Source organism: Crocodylus siamensis, chromosome 4 (assembly GCF_052110815.1).
Source record: "Crocodylus siamensis isolate JL-2025a chromosome 4, ASM5211081v1, whole genome shotgun sequence".
NCBI classification, from domain to species: Eukaryota; Metazoa; Chordata; order Crocodylia; family Crocodylidae; genus Crocodylus; species Crocodylus siamensis.
Window position 1 is genome coordinate 136,147,337 of NC_143398.1, and position 15,341 is coordinate 136,162,677.

Below are 15,341 nucleotides of genomic sequence, written 5' to 3' on the forward strand. Positions count from 1 at the left end.
AACAGATCTTATGATGACAGGCTGAGAGACATGGGACTCTATAGCCTGGAAAAGCGCAGGCTCAGGGGTGATCTGATGGCCGCCTATAAGTTTATCAGGGGTGACCACCAGGATCTGGGGGAACGTTTGTTCACCAGAGCGCCCCAAGGGATGACAAGGTCGAACGGTCACAAACTCCTGCAAGACCGTTTCAGGCTGGACATAAGAAAGAATTTCTTTACTGTCCAAGCCCCCAAGGTCTGGAACAGTCTGCCAGTGGAGGTGGTTCAAGCACCTACATTGAACACCTTCAAGAGTAAATTGGATGCTTATCTTGCTGGGATCCTATGACCCCAGCTGACTTCCTGCCCTTTGGCAGGGGCTGGACTTGATGATCTCCCGAGGTCCCTTCCAGCCCTAATGTCTATGAAATCTATGAAATCTTGCAGTTTGGTGTATAACTGATGGTAGAGGAGGAAAGAATAGAGCAGTGAAGCTGGTTGCTGAAAATTATCAGGAAGCTGAATAGACACAAGGAAGAAGACTGAGCTGTAATCCTCATTTGTGTCCAAGCTGAATGGGTTTTTGTAGGCTGGGGGCTCTGTGACTGCCCTGAAAGAGTTAGTCAAGCTGGAGAGGGCTGTTAGGGGAAGGCATTTATGCCACTGTCCTATGAAGCGGTTTGCAAATTGAACCTTTGTCTGGGCTCCTCTGCTTGGCAAGTGATCTATTGCATGGCTTAGCTGAAATAGGTGCTCCTAGCCTATATTTTTCTTATCTGTATGGCTTGTGACATGCAGGCAGTCAGAATGGATGATCTCAATGGCCCTGTTGCTCCTTGCCACCTGTGAATTGGTAGGCTGGGCTGTGTGTTCTCATAGCTTACAGGCTGTGTCCGCATGCAAGGTTTGGCAGCAGCATTACCACACGTGTGCCTTTCTTATCTTCTGGTGTTCTTAGTTGTAGCAAAGCTGAAATTTCCTCAAGCTGGAAGAATGTGGTTTTTGCCATTCACAACAAAGCTAGCAAAGCAATTCTGTTCACATCCATTCAGGGCATGGGTGCAATATGATCTGCCAGTGCCTGCCTGTTTCATAATAACAGTGTGATTCCATTGAATGTTGCTCTGTCTTGTGCAAGTTTGAAGCCAAAAGTAGTTTAGTGGCTTTGTCATAGCAAGGTTTGTGTCATTGCCAATTTTGTTTTTGGCTTGGATCTTGTGCTGCAAGCATTGGCTCCGCAGAGGGTGATAGTGAGCAAAGGGAGCCAGCTGTGGGCAGTTAGGCAGTTTCTGTGTTCAGGTGACAAAGCATCCAGAGATTGGAGGACTCTTGCTATTTTTTTGTAGCATTGGTTTTTTTTTTCAGTGTCTCAGCAGGACTGTTGTCTCTTTCTTCTGTCTGCTATGAGGGAGCAGCCTCATTCATTTTATTTTCTGCATCCTGTAGTACTCACAACCAGGCTCCCCCTCCTCCTGTGGATGGTAAGGAACTCATATCCTGCCAAGAGGTGGAGCCCCTCTTCACTGCCCCTCTCCAAGGGGAAGATCCTATCTCTCCTCTTCCTCATCATTCCCTAACAGCAGAAGGGAGAGACTCTCCTCCATTCCTTCTTCTTCACCAATAGCTGCCTTCTTTGCTTTTTCCTGTTTCCCCTCAGCTGTTGTGAGGATATGACTCCTCTTTCTTTTTCCCTCCTCCCCCAGCTAAGCAGAGTGGCTCTTTCCATCCCTTTCCTTCCTCTTCTGCATACTCTGATCGTTTTCCTCCAGGTCAGTCTTCCTCTCTCTGCAGTCGCCTCTGGTGCTCTCAGCTTTCCCACGCCAAAGTAAAACGTACCAGATTCAGTTCTGTGTGGCTGTCTGCTGTGGTCTGAGCACAGTGAAGCAGTCCAGAGCCTGCCAAGTCTCATTGAGGAATGTGATGGGCTGCAGGAGCTGTGTTCCAGAGACGCTCAGTGAGCATAAGGAGGGATGTGATTCTGCAGTTTCATCACTGCTCAGACTGCTGCAAGCAGCGGCAGGGGAAATGAATCAAGCCTGGTAGCCTTCACTCTGCCGATGCCTGCACTCACCAAGGAAAAGCTCCAATTCATCGCTGGAGAATTCCTTTTGCAAGCCCTGCGTGTGCTGATGTTGGACCGTGGCTGCCCCTCTGCTGAGTCCTTCATCTTTCCTCAGGCCTGTGTTGAAATCTCATTGTATGAAGACTGTGTCAGAAGGCAGGTAAAGGAAACTCTCTGCTTTCAGCTATAGCATTAGTCACCATGACTGTTAATTGTCCAATTCTGTGATTTCCTGCCAGCGCCCTGAAGTGGTGAGCACTGGTGACCTTAGGCTGTTCTCCACTCCTCTTGTTTCCCCTTTTGGCCTAAGAAGGTGGAGGAAACAGATTTTTTTTAGATATCCGGTTAGCCTCCTCCTGGTATAAATCACAGCAACTTTAAGGCTGTTCTAGTTTATGCTCTGGCTATGAGGTACTTTGTGGGCTTATCAGACTATCCCCAGCATACACCTATGCTTGGGGACACAAAAGAAAGAGGTAGAGCCATCCTGATGGGTCCATCCTGTCCAGGAGAATCCATTTACCTAGATGTGGTCTCTGGCCTAGTTTGTGGTGTGCTTACAGTACTTGGATGGGATAAAGGGGCCACAAACCAATCAAGAATTGAATTGTACATCTTTAAAGGATGGCATAGAATAATTCAGCCTTTATAATCACTCAACTAAACTCTCAAGAGACCCATACAGACTTACCCTTTTAGGCCTCCTCAGAGTTAAGCCACCTTGTAGGACTATGCCCTTTCAGGGGGGATGCCAGAGTTGACTGTGGGATTGGGTCCCCTTCTACGGAGACTGTGAAAGGTATGTGGCATGGTATCCCTCTGGCACACAGCTGGCAGAGCTGATGGTGATGTTGAGCAATGATAGTCTCATTGCGCATAGCTCAGTTCCTTTGAAATGTTATCAGGTTTGAAGTCTAAGCTGTATACTTTACAATGGACTGACAAGTCCTTCATGCTTAGAACATGAGCTGATTTAGATGACCATAACTAGTAGGGCAAAAATGACCATTATGTAAAAATTCAGGTTCCCCCCAGCACTGTTTTTCTGCCCACTTTCTAGTAGGAAGTTGCCGCTTCATTTAAACTGTTTGCCATCATGACTAGCGAGGTTTTTGTACTAGGACTTGAGACATTTGTGCGCTGAACTTATGCTACTTAGATTAAAATTTGGTGCACATGAATGCCATGTGCCCCCGAGGGGCAGGTGGGGGTTCGTGAGTGCGGACTGGCAGTCAACGACTACCCGCACATGCCGCTGGCAGTGTTGGCAGCAAAGGGGGTGGTGGCAAGCAGCAACTGCCCCAGCAGTGCCTTTTTTGCAGGCAGTGCACTGCCATGCTCAGGGTGCACGTGCACCCCCTACATGTCACCAATGGTGCTGGAACCTAACAATAACTGGGCGTGTCTACACGTTGCTGTGCTTTAGTACTTTCAGAAGGAAGTAGTTTTAGAAGTACTAAAACATGGAACAGTACAGGCTGTTACTGCACTGTGCATGCACACAGGTTAAATTTCCTGGCTATGTCACCACAGAGGCACACTATACTGGGGGAGCATGCCGCTACGGCGACATAGCTGAGTATCATGTGTAGACCCATGTGATTGCCACTTCACTGTAGTGTGCTGTACTGCAATGAGCTATGTCACCATAGGGCAAAGTATAGACTTGCTTATTGAGCCCCTGCTTCATCCATTAAAGGGAAGAGCAGTTGAGGGTGCCTCAGCATCTTTGCAGGATGGGGCCATAAGCATGCAGACCTCAGAAAATATCCACAAATAACAGAACAAGGAGCAATGGTCTCAAGTTGTAGCAAGGGAAGTTTAAGTTACATATTAGAAAAAACTTTCTCGCTAGGAGAAGCAGTGGAACAGGTTACCCAAAGAGGTTGTGAAATCTCTATCCTTGGAGGTTTTTAAGACCTGGCCAGACAAAGCCTTGGCTGGGATGGGGATGGTCCTGCTTTGAGCAGTGGTTTGGACTAGATGCCCTCCTGCAGTCCCTTCCAACCCTCATTTTCTATGATTCTATGAAATACTTAGCTTTGCCAGATGGAGTTGATGATAGAATGTCATTAGCACTACAGGGATCACAGAATTGTCCTTCTGCTTCCTATTTGTTACCAATAGGACAGGGGCGGGCAATTATTTCGGGTGGAGGGCCACTTACTGAGTTTTGGAAAGCCATCAAGGGCCGATGACAGGCAGCCAGGGGCAGATAAATATTAATTTTCTAAATTTTTTAGGGGCCCCGTGGGCTGGATAGAATGGCATTTTGCCCACCTCTGCAATAGGAGCAGCATACACTCTGGGCCAGGTGTAAATGCTTTGCAGAGTTACTCCTTGTATTTGGTGCAGTCAGTCTCAACAGTTTAAAACAACAAAATTCAGCTCCCCTCCCCCCCATCATGAAAACTTTAACTTATAGAATTTTAAGAAGTTAATTTCATTTGCCATCAGTGTTCATGTTTTGGAGCTTTTCTCCACACCAATCAGGACTAGAAGCTTGCTTTTCTTGTTAAACAAAAGCTGACTCCTGTATCACATGAGTCCAGGAAGTGACTCTTTAAGGAAAACAGAAAACATTGTGAAACACTTCATAGAATCGTGACAGTTGCCCATGCTGGCCTTACGTTTCAAACATCAACAATTTTTCTTGCATTTCTGTATCAGGGTCCTTCTGTTGGGCACCCACTTAATTCTTGAGGCTTTGAGTATGGGAATTTGTTTCTCTTTTGGGTGGTAGGGGGTGGGGCTTTCCTTTGTGTTCCTTTTTGCTTGCTTGCTTGCTACTATTTACATGTGTCTTTTTTTTAAGCAACAAATCCATCTTTCTTTCCAGAAACAAATTTATTCCTCATCATGCTTCTGTTTGTTTATTAGATTTCTGTGTAGCCAGCCTGTTTTCCAGGAAGATTGTCCCTTCCCTGAAAAACACCTCTCTAACCTGGCTTGGGGAAGGATTGTATAAGAAATGACATTAACTATATTGGTACATAGCTGTGTCTGAACAAATAACTCCTTGTCAGTACAGAATAATAGGATTCCTAGACCACTATAGGGTTTTTAGTGCCTGCGCTGCATAGTATGGTGTCAGATCCACTGATAGTGGGGACAATTCAGCTGTAGAGGGGAAAGGAACCTAACTGGTATCAAGATGGAGCCTGACTGGTTTATTAAAGGGACTCTCTGATGCTATTGGGAGTGGATGTGGTGACCCAAGAAATCCTTTCTAGCTCTTTGTTCCAGCACTGCAAATGCAGAGAAGGACATAGCAAATATAGCCCTTTTTTAGCCAGCCATGAGCTGAGATTAGCTTTGGTTGTTTGTGCTTATCTGCAGTGGTGCCTTAACTGTGCTCAGTGTTGCTACAGCTGAAGAGATGACATCTGTGCATAGGAGTGGTTTGGTTGCAAAGTCCACTTAAGACAAAACTTTACTGAGTTTCTGAGAATCATTTCCACATTTCCATGGAAGGTTGTCACTGTTGCAATGGGTTTGCTTAAAGCAAGCCCAGGTTTTGTGTTTATGGAAGTAGAACAGAACCTGGCTATTATATAGTCTGCTAATCTGAGCCCAGAAATAAGTCAGGTGGGCCCCTAGCTCTTGGTCTGTCCCTTGTGGCTAGAGACAGAAATTATACATAAATCAATATAAGTGATTGGAAACCAGTTCAAATCTGTAACGCAACAGGAGTTCAGTGCACATAAACCACTTTCAAAATGGCTGAAACCAGTTTAAGACAAACTTGGATGGATGTAGTATCATACTTAACTGATGTAGGTTAAATCAGTTTATTGAACTTCTGTCCTAGATCTCCTCTAGATTCAAGTTAATTCACAGTCCTCCAGCATCCCAGGAGGATTTGCTCCTTCCCTGCAAGTTTCCCCCATCACAGGGTAGGTGGGCTAGCCTTGGCCCAAGCTGTCTACTTCAGCTGAGCAGGGAGGTGTGCTCTAACTCCCTTTGCATCTGGCCTGGGCCACTGCAGGCATGTGGCTGCATTTCTGGAATCAAAAGTGAATGTCTGTTCACTTGCTTATTTGTTCAATTTATGCAGCGTAGACTAAACGGCACAGATTGAATCCATTTAGCCATGGGTTTTTATGACGGTCTGTACTGAGCTTGTCTGGCATGGTAGAAGGTCTGTGCAAGCAGTGCTGGCTGACAAAGAACTCACCCAGTGCTAACTTTGTGTGTCACCTTCATAAGGGGTTCTATATTGATCTCCTTGCAAATTCCAGTTCAGAGGCTGCCTGCCTTGAGACAAGGCATGAGGCTGAAGATCATCAGGAACGCAAATGGGTGCAGGAAACTGGTCTATGGAGCAGCTTATTGGCAGACCTGGGGTGGAAGGACTATTATAAATTAACATAGCTCTGGCATCAGTACCTAAAATGACCTGGAATAAAAGGACACAGAGGTGACTTAATGCCCCATCTGTCCCTGCGTTCATTGAACTGTCTTATCTCAGCTGTGCCTCTAGAAAGTGCAACATACCATCCTAGTTGTGATTTGTACCCACTGTTCAGCAAAGAGTCATTAGGAGATGCTGTGGTGAAGTCTCATGGGTCCCTGGCAAGCATTCATTTCATGGCATGGTGGAATTTGATCCCCGAGCCCGACAATTGTGCCTCCTGTCTTGCCACGTATGCATGGCAGGAAGCATGATTGTGGAATCAGGGATCACATCCTAATTGTGCCATCACTATTTGCCAGTGCAGGGGGAGCTGACCCCCAAGATCCAACCAGGAACTTGAACAGGCTCTGATGCCATCTGGAGTCAGGCTGACGATCAGTTGATTGTTGGCCAGGCTGGGCCTGTGGGCACTTTTACAACTTGCCTGTGCAGAGCACCCCAGCTGATGGTCTGCTTGACCACAGATGGCACCAGAGCCAGTTTGAGTCCCCAATGTGGTTTAGGGGCTGCAGAAGAGCTCCTGGTCTGGCTTAAGACCAGGGTTATCTTAGCTGGGTCTACAATTAACCAACTGTTAAAACCCCATGATCTGCAGCTCTGGCCAGGCCTGGGCATGGGGAATCAGAAGCTCCCAGTGGAAGAGGTAGCCGAAGTCCCCACTGAGGACTTTAAACCCCACTTGGAGATCTCTTGCACTGGGCAGCTTGGCCAGAGCTGCTGGGCAAGGGGTTGAAAATCCCTGTAGGGAAGCTGCCTCAGTGATGTTCTTTAAAGCTGCCTGTGTGCCAGTACCCACAGTACAGGGCACAGGCAGCTGGGACCTCAGAGCTCCTGGGTCTGCAGCTGCCCATGCCCCACAGCAGGAAGTGACAATTATAGATGTAGAGTGGAGCTCCAAGCTATTGCTTCTAGGGTGCTCTGGGAACTTAAAGTGTGTGTTCAGCTGGGATTTCCAGGTCCATGCCTGCTTTTTACAGGTTCAGGGTGCAGTGAGTCTGATATCAGGGAGACACCCCCTGATGCCAGAGTCACATCTGTCTCTGGGGATTGGATGAGGCATGAGGTGCAAAACCCAATGGCCCAGGACCCCAGCCTGATCCCACTAATTGGGTAGGGAATGGTTGAGTCCCAAACACTGGGGTTCCCCATGTGAGATCTCTATGCTTATTTGAGCATGGAGATCTGTCATGGGTCAGCCCCAACATGCCACACATTCAGTTTAAGGCGCAATAGAAACAAGCCACAAAAATATTCTACATATAATGGAATATAATATGGAATATCTTTGTGGCTTGTTTGCTGTATTATCTACCTTAAATTGGTTTAACATGTCGCCAGGTTACTGTTTATGGAGCAATAAACACTATAAATGTAATGTGCTAGGGCACATGGTTACCAAGACTCCGTTATGTAGTAAAACAAAGCATTGTACAAAAATGTTAGTGTCACACACATAGTATTATCATCATTTGAACTATCGTCAAATCAAACAACAATTTGTACATGTTGTATGTAGCCAGTTAGCAAGCAAACAGATGATAAATTCAGGACATCACAATGAGTTTGCCTTCCCTTCGTGCAAATTAGATAAGTGCTACTGTAATTATAGTACAGTAGAATCACTGGAACTTACAGTAGGGAGTCCTGTCGTATTTAAGTATTCTACCATAGGAAATAGTTCCATTTCCCATTTTCAGATTTGTCTTTCTACGGAAGCAGATAGTATCTGACTCTTTGTAATCTGTTTTCTATGGTTCTGGCTAAGTGTCAGGCTCCCAGGCCACTTTGTGTACAAAAATATTTAATATGAATTGTGGAGTTAAGTGGCAGTGGGTTGCACCAGTTTAGAAATAGAATGTTCTCTCTTTTGTTTTTTATTTAAGGGTGCCTAAACGATCCAAGTTTCTAATAGAACTTCAGACTACTTGTCTTTATTTCTACATGTGAGACTTTAATGCAAAGGAAGCCTGTCCAGCAGGAACCAGATATGCCCAAGCTGATGAGATGGACAGCTGCAAATACAGCACACGCTGTTAAAAGAATGGGCCAACAGAGTTGGATCACACCGAGAGATTTTCTGGGAAACTCCTTCCATCAGCTGCTCCCTCCATGTCCCACCCAAGAACCAGTTATTCTTCAGAGGCCACCTTTTGCCACTCTCTTCTTTCCATGTCCCTGGGGGCTGGCCTGGTTCTTTCCTGGGCTATTCAAAGAGGCAGCAGTAATGAACTGATGGCCTATTACTGCTACACTGCCCTGTGCTGTGATGGCATGAGGCAGGGCAGCAGTAGATGCAGAACAGCAGCCATGTCTAACTGATTCTGTAGGCAAAGCCACTCCTTTTCTTGTAGGGTACAGAAGGCCAACCTTACATGGAGGATGAGGGAGATGGACTGTGTGAGAGTTTACCAAGAAAGCATATGGATGTGGACATGGGGGAGATTGGGTCCTGTGATAGGGCCTGGTGAGTTACAGAGGTGGGAATGCTGTCCCTCAGCCTTCTTGGCCCAGTATGCTCTGCTTAAGATATCTCTATACCACTGTGATCACAATCCATCTACACCTACCCTAGCTAGCTCGGCATTTGTATACACGCTTGCGTTGCAGTGCTGGGAGCTTTTAAAAGCACCTGGCGTTGCGGTGCGTGCAGTTGTTTAAGCAGCAACATGCATGTCAGCACTTAGAAAATAGTGGTGGCATGGTTTTGAACTAAAACACATTGAAGGTGTTTTAGTTTAAAAGCTTACCACTGCCATTTTCTGTGCACTGCACATTTCGCCACTTACACAACTGCAGGCACCGCAGTGCAGTGTGCATCGGCTCACATGCAGAACAGATTCAATTAATCAACTCTGATCTGATCCGCCAGATCTCTGGGAAGTCGGAGTACAAAAATGTATTTGTATAAATGCCCTCAGTGACTGGTGTGGGCTACCCTGCCGGCTTACTCAGCTTCTCGGACAGCCTGGATTGATTGAGCTCTGTGCTGCTATAAATATGCTGCTGGCAGTACCAAAACCAGCTACTGTAGTTTAAGCTAGTATGGGTATATCTGCATTACAGTGGGGTCCCAACAGCTACTGCAAGAAGGGATGTACCCTTACAAGCCTTCAGCTCTGGATGCTTTTGTGTCAGCCTTGCACAGCTCACGCTGGGGCCTTTCAAAAGAGAGGGGATGAAACAGCAGTGTATGTGGTGTAGGTAAACCTTGGATCCTAGTGAGCCAGGAAGGTGTGTGTATGTGAGTGTCTGACTGTCTGCCTCCTCCTCCCTTCCCCCAGTGGTTTCAGGTGTCTGAGGCAGAGAATGGAATGTGCAATAAAAAGCGGGCCCCACCCTGGGTTAATGAATGCCTGGAACATGGCTTGGCATGAGATGAGGGAGGGGGCCTGAAACCAGAGAGATGGGGGCAAGGTTGCACAGCTCCTCACTGGAGGCAGATTTTCATATCCTACATTGTTGTCCCCCTCTCCAGAGGAAGGGCTAGTAGGACAGCCATCTCTACCTCTAGTCTATGTTGGCTCAGCTCCAACTTGCAGATTTATTAATTGTGGGGGCAGGGCATTCTCAGCTCTGCAGAACATTTACAACAGCCATGGGGTGTGTGCACACATACTCTGCTCTGCCTTAGCACAGCTGCCAGGGCCTGGGGCGGCAAGAGGGGGGAGGCGGGGAGAGGTAGGGAGTAGATAGCACCACATATTTCATAGGCAGTGCTTATATGCAGGGGTGGGGGTGGGGAAGGAGTCTGCTGAGTCTGTACACCAGAGGGAAGAGGGTGGGGGAATTTACATCTTCTCTAATTGTAGAGAATAAGAGTCTTAGGGTTTGTCTGCAGATAGAATGATCTCTGATTACCTTTCTGTGGAATACAAGTGCCTTGTTCCTGGTTAGTTTAAGAGCTAGCCTCTGCTTGGGAGTTTGTTTCAGGAGGAGTAACCTTGAGTCCTCTCATAAAAAAATGTCTGTTTTGAATCCTAAGGGGTTTTGAGCCACATTGAATTCATCTGATTTAGAAGCAAGTTTTCTAGCCTTTGGGGTGGGTTTCCAAATGAATGGGTTTACTGTTGGTGGTTCTTTCACTGCTTAGCTAGGCACTTTTGTCAGCTTGTCTCTGCCTGCATGTCCTTTACTGCTCTGTGGTCATCGTGACTGATTGTCATCTCCATTTCAGCCAAGCATCCAACTTACCCTTGAAAACTTCCAAGACTGGAGAGTCCATAGCTTCTCTACATAGCCTGTTCCAATGCTTGACCACCCTCATAGCCAGGAAACTCCTCTAATGTCCAACCTAAATTTCCCCTGCTGCAGTTTGAGGCCATTGCTCCTAGTCCTGTCCCCTACAGCCACAGAGAAAAGCCTATCTCCATCCTCTCTGTACTCACCCTTCAGTTATTTGAAGACTGTTGTCAACTCCCCCCTTAGTCTTCTCTTCTCCAGATCAAACAAATAACCCTCGTTCTTTCAGCCTTTCCTCACAAGTCTTGCCTCCCAGGCCCCTAATCATTTTTCCTGCTCTACGTAGGACTCTTTCCAAACTATCCACATCCTTTTTGAAGTGAGGGGCCTAAAGTAGATGCAGTACACCAGGTGAGGCTTTGCCAGTGTTGAATAGAGTGGAAAAATCACTTCCTTTGATTTGCTTCTGTTAACACAGGCCAGTATGATGTTGCCCTTTGTTGTGACAAGAGCACCCTGTTGCCTCATATTCAGCTCATGGTATACTGTAACCCGCAGGTCCTTCTCTGCAGTACTGCAGCCTAGTCGCTTATTCCCCAGTTTGTATTTGTGCATGCTGTTATTCCATCACAAATGCAGGGCTTTGCATTTGACCTTGTTGAAACTTGTCATTCTGGATCCTGGCCCAACTGTCAGAGTGCCTGCAGCTCCACCAAGCTTGGTGTCCTGCTCAGCCTGGGACAGTGGGAGGTGGGTTCCTCCTCCTTGCCTGGTTCCCCCATATGTTCCCCCCATCCTAGGAACAGCTGCAGGGATGGGGAACCTGCCTGATGTTGCCACTGTCCTAGGCTGAGCTCAGCCCAAATGAAGCCTAGCCAGAGCTGGGTAGAAGCAACTCTTGAGCTCCCTTTGCCCCTGGCGCAGCAGGGACAGTGGCAGTGGTGGGTGGAGGAGAGGGGGAAGTGGAGGGGATGAGACTTTTCTCTGAGCAGGGAGAAGAAGAGGGGGAATTTTTACCCGCTTTGGGGACTTAGTCCCCAAGAGCTGCTCCTGCAATATGATGTACCCACCACAGTGCAGGCGGGGAGGCGAGGAAGGCTGGAAGCAGGGGGTGCAGCCACCTTTGCAGCACTGTTTGCTGTCCCACACACCCCTTTGCAAAATCCTGGATCTGCAAACATGTATAATTTTTTTACTACAACCTCCTAGTAGGAACATATACCAGCTTTGACTGTGTCCCTGAGCAAAAGCTAAATCTCCAGTTGTCCAGAATGTCTGCCTGCATCCCTCCCTCCACAGTTTTGCCCCTACTCTCTTCCTCTCTGTGTAAAATATAGATGCCAGCTGTTCCCTGCGGCAAAAGTTGCCCAGCAGGCTTCAACCTTAATGGCAGGCCCCTCCATTGTGCATGTTCCACTGTCATCTTGCATCTGCTCAGGGTATAATTGAACAGCTTCTTTCTCCTGTCCAAGTGTTTTGTAGGAGGTTTCATAGGCCAAGGAAGCAGAGAGTGAGCTGGATCTTCCAGACTGACAGAAAGAACTGTGTTGTCATTTATGTCCATCATGGTTCAGGGAGCCAGGCCACCATTTCTCATGGCAGAACAGAGCTAAGTGTCTGATGGTCCTGGCATCATGGGCTGTTCCATACTACCATATAGTGATATGGGTGAGCTTTCCATGGCTATCAGCCAGATCCTGCAGCACATGTGAGAAATCCTCCTTCCTGTTGATGAAATCTGAGGTCTAGACAGAGGGCAAATATAAGTTCTTATCAGTGGCCCCAGAACAATGTGGAAGAATCAACTGTACAAAACCATGGATAGATAATTGCCTGGACATTTCAAACCTTATGATGCAGGAGGACAGCACCTTAAGATGAGGACAGCACCCTTCTCTCTGAAAACAACCTCAACACTTAATCTAACCACATAGGTAGGTATTGACTAGCAACAGCCCATGGGGAGTGAGCTGCTGAATGGTTATGGCCATACACCTCTTCACCCAGAGAGAAGCTCCCATGTAGATAGCGGTTTGGGAACATTTACTGAAAAAAGTTAACACATCACAAGTGAAATTGTTTAAAATAAAGGGTTAATTTTGGCTTGGAATAAAAGCAAGATCATTGATATTTGAAATGATTAGAATTAAAAGGAAATAGAAGTGGAACACTTAGATACCAAGCTTCAGTGACTCCAGCCCAAGTTATTTTCAGGGGGGAGGTTTTGTTTGCAAAATTTTCAGATTGACTTTCCTTCCCAGCTAGGAATTGGGAAACCATTCTGAAATATCAGTCTCCTGAGGATGGAGTAAAAATGTTTCCTATTTAGGTGCTCAGTGCTGCACTCCAATCACTGCTTCCTTTCCTGTCAGGAAACAGAGATTTCCCATTGACACTGAGCCAGCTTCACCCCACGAAGTAAACCCTAATCCCCTTTCCATGCACCTATGTCCCACCTGTGCTCACCACCCATTTCAGTGATATCCCCAGTAAAGATGGCAAATGTGATCCCGAATTTCCAGACATTTTCCTGCATCCCTTTCTTTGTCTCTAAAGTCTAGCCCTGCAGTTCCCTTGGTACTCTTCTTTACAATGGCAGCTTGAATGCTGAACATCATGATCTTTGATTTATGGAGAATTTGGCAATGTGTGAGGAGGGAAGAGAGTTTGGGTTTGCTTGTCTGCTTGGGAGAGGGGAAGGGGAAAACCTAGATCCATTATGCTGCAGGTGGGGGGGAGGTATTGTGACTTCTAGGCTGTGAAGCTGTATCAGATTGCCAGAGCCAGAAAGCAGGTCTAGGAGCTTGTGTGATGTGGGAGAGTGTGTGTGTGGGGTGCGGGGCAGGAATGTGGGGCAGTTGCTATAGCCTGGCGCAGGGTTGAGAATCAGTGGCTAGAGGGTTTGATAGTGGTCAGTAAGGATGGGGAAGAGGGGCATTATGGTTTTGTTTGGAGAGGGATCTAAAAGGACTGGCATAGAGACAGGAATTGTACTGTTCCTTCATGCCACGCTTTGGCATAACTCCTGGTACCCAACCAGGGACACATGCAACCGTTTAAAGCTGATTAAACATAAGGGCCACAGATCAGATTCAGCCTACAGAGCCTGGTCATTTTGTCCACAGACTTCTGTCCCACTCTGGCTTGGATGGGGGACCCTCCCATGACGGCAGTCAAGCACCTGGGTGAGACCCACAGTGCTGGAGCCTCAGAGGTGCTGCAGCTTGTTTCCAGGGTGGTAACCAATTGTCCACCATGTTAGGCTTTTTCCCCGTGGTGCTACGGTGGCTCTGGTGCTGTGGCAGCTCCAATGCTGCATCTCCCACTTGGGGACTCGGGCTACAGCTACGGGAAGAAGCCACAGTACTGCTGTGATTCCAGCACCACTGCTCTCAATCATTTGGCTGCCAAGCACATGGGCAAGAGCAGTGGTGCTGGGACCCCAGTAGCATCATGGGAAGAAGCCTGGCATTGTGGTTTGTTCCCACAAGAAGCAGTTAAGCTCTCAGGACACTGGGCCTTTTCCTGCTGGGTGCCAGGCTGGCTGGAGTGGCTGCTGCATGCACTGGATCTAGCATGGGGGGGACCTTGGGCCCAGTGGGGCCAGCCCTGTGCCCTTTTTCCTGATCCTGCACCATTTCTCTGGGCTGTGGTGCCAAATTAGTTTGACATCCCTGGTTGAAAAGCAGGGCTATATCCTCCATTGCTCACATGAAAGGAAGAGAGGCTGGTATATGAAAGAGAAAAAATTAAGGTCAAAGGACCTGGGAACAGAAGCTGTCTAGGGATGGATGGCAGGAGATAGGAGGGACATGTTTTAAGGAAAAAGCAGTGGACCAGTTTCCACTTCCTCTTCCCATGTGCCCTGTACTGTCCAATACTCATGCTTTATCCACACCTAGAAATGTAAGCAGGTGCTTCCATCATTTTGTGAGGGACACCATTTCATAGAGGTCTGAATTTTTGCCTTGAAAGCCAGCCTAAGTAATGATTTTCTTGGTTTCTCTTCTTTCTATTTATAGCTGCATGCCTTATGGGGTGCCGATACATGTGTGAGGATGTTGCTCTGACACACTGTAATCACAGTGCTTCAGAGCAGACCGATTAATTGATTAATGGAGTCTGCTGGAACGTGCTAATTAGTGCATTCCAGCAGCCTCTACGTCTCATGTATTCATCCTCCCTGCACTTCAAAATGGCGATGTGGGTGCTTTAACTAAAACTTGTTCAGAGTCATCATTTTGAAGTGTGGGACACTGAATAAACAAGTTAGGGTGCTCTAATTAATGTGGGTGCTCTAATTAATGAGAGTACCCCCCTCCCACCTCCAGAGCATGTGTAAAGATGCCCATGATGACTAAATAATTCCTTCCTGCTCTTTGCAGTCAAGGTCTTGTACAGTCTGAAGGATGGTTGAGTGCCTTTTCAGCTCTTGGAGAAGCTCTTACATTCTTTCCTCATATTAATTCATCCCTGTGATGTTCTATGGACAGGGCCAGTTTCTAAGTAAATTGCACATATACTCACAGCACTATGAGTCAAGCCCTCATCCCTCAGTTCCAAAAGCCTGAATCTCTCTTGGCTGAGCTGCAGGAGAGCTTCTTAGTCAGTGGTAGTAACGGGTCCTTTACCTGTTCTTTAAGCCAGCCACCACAGGGTGGTAATGCACACAAATAGAAAGCCAAGTAAAGACCATTGGTCA

The 15,341-nt window shown here is 47.1% G+C and overlaps 1 protein-coding gene across 4 annotated transcripts in view; it reads left to right on the forward strand.

The window, feature by feature from the left end:
* The window catches only part of LOC149866542 (uncharacterized), a 53,120-nt gene that overhangs the window by 11,570 nt on the left and 26,209 nt on the right, over window positions 1-15,341 (forward strand). The window contains exon 1 of one of the 4 annotated variants that reach the window (XR_016441916.1): window positions 1,779-2,203. The exons of 1 other annotated variant lie outside the window; for it this stretch is intronic. Coding sequence is in view for 2 of the 3 variants with exons in the window: in XM_090043870.1 (XP_089899996.1) it covers window positions 2,039-2,203 (165 nt within the window). In the remaining variant the exon portion in view is untranslated. Of the gene's footprint in view, window positions 1-1,778; window positions 2,204-15,341 lie in introns of those variants that run through there. 2 more of the 4 variants (XM_090043870.1, XM_090043869.1) reach the window with 2 other exon arrangements.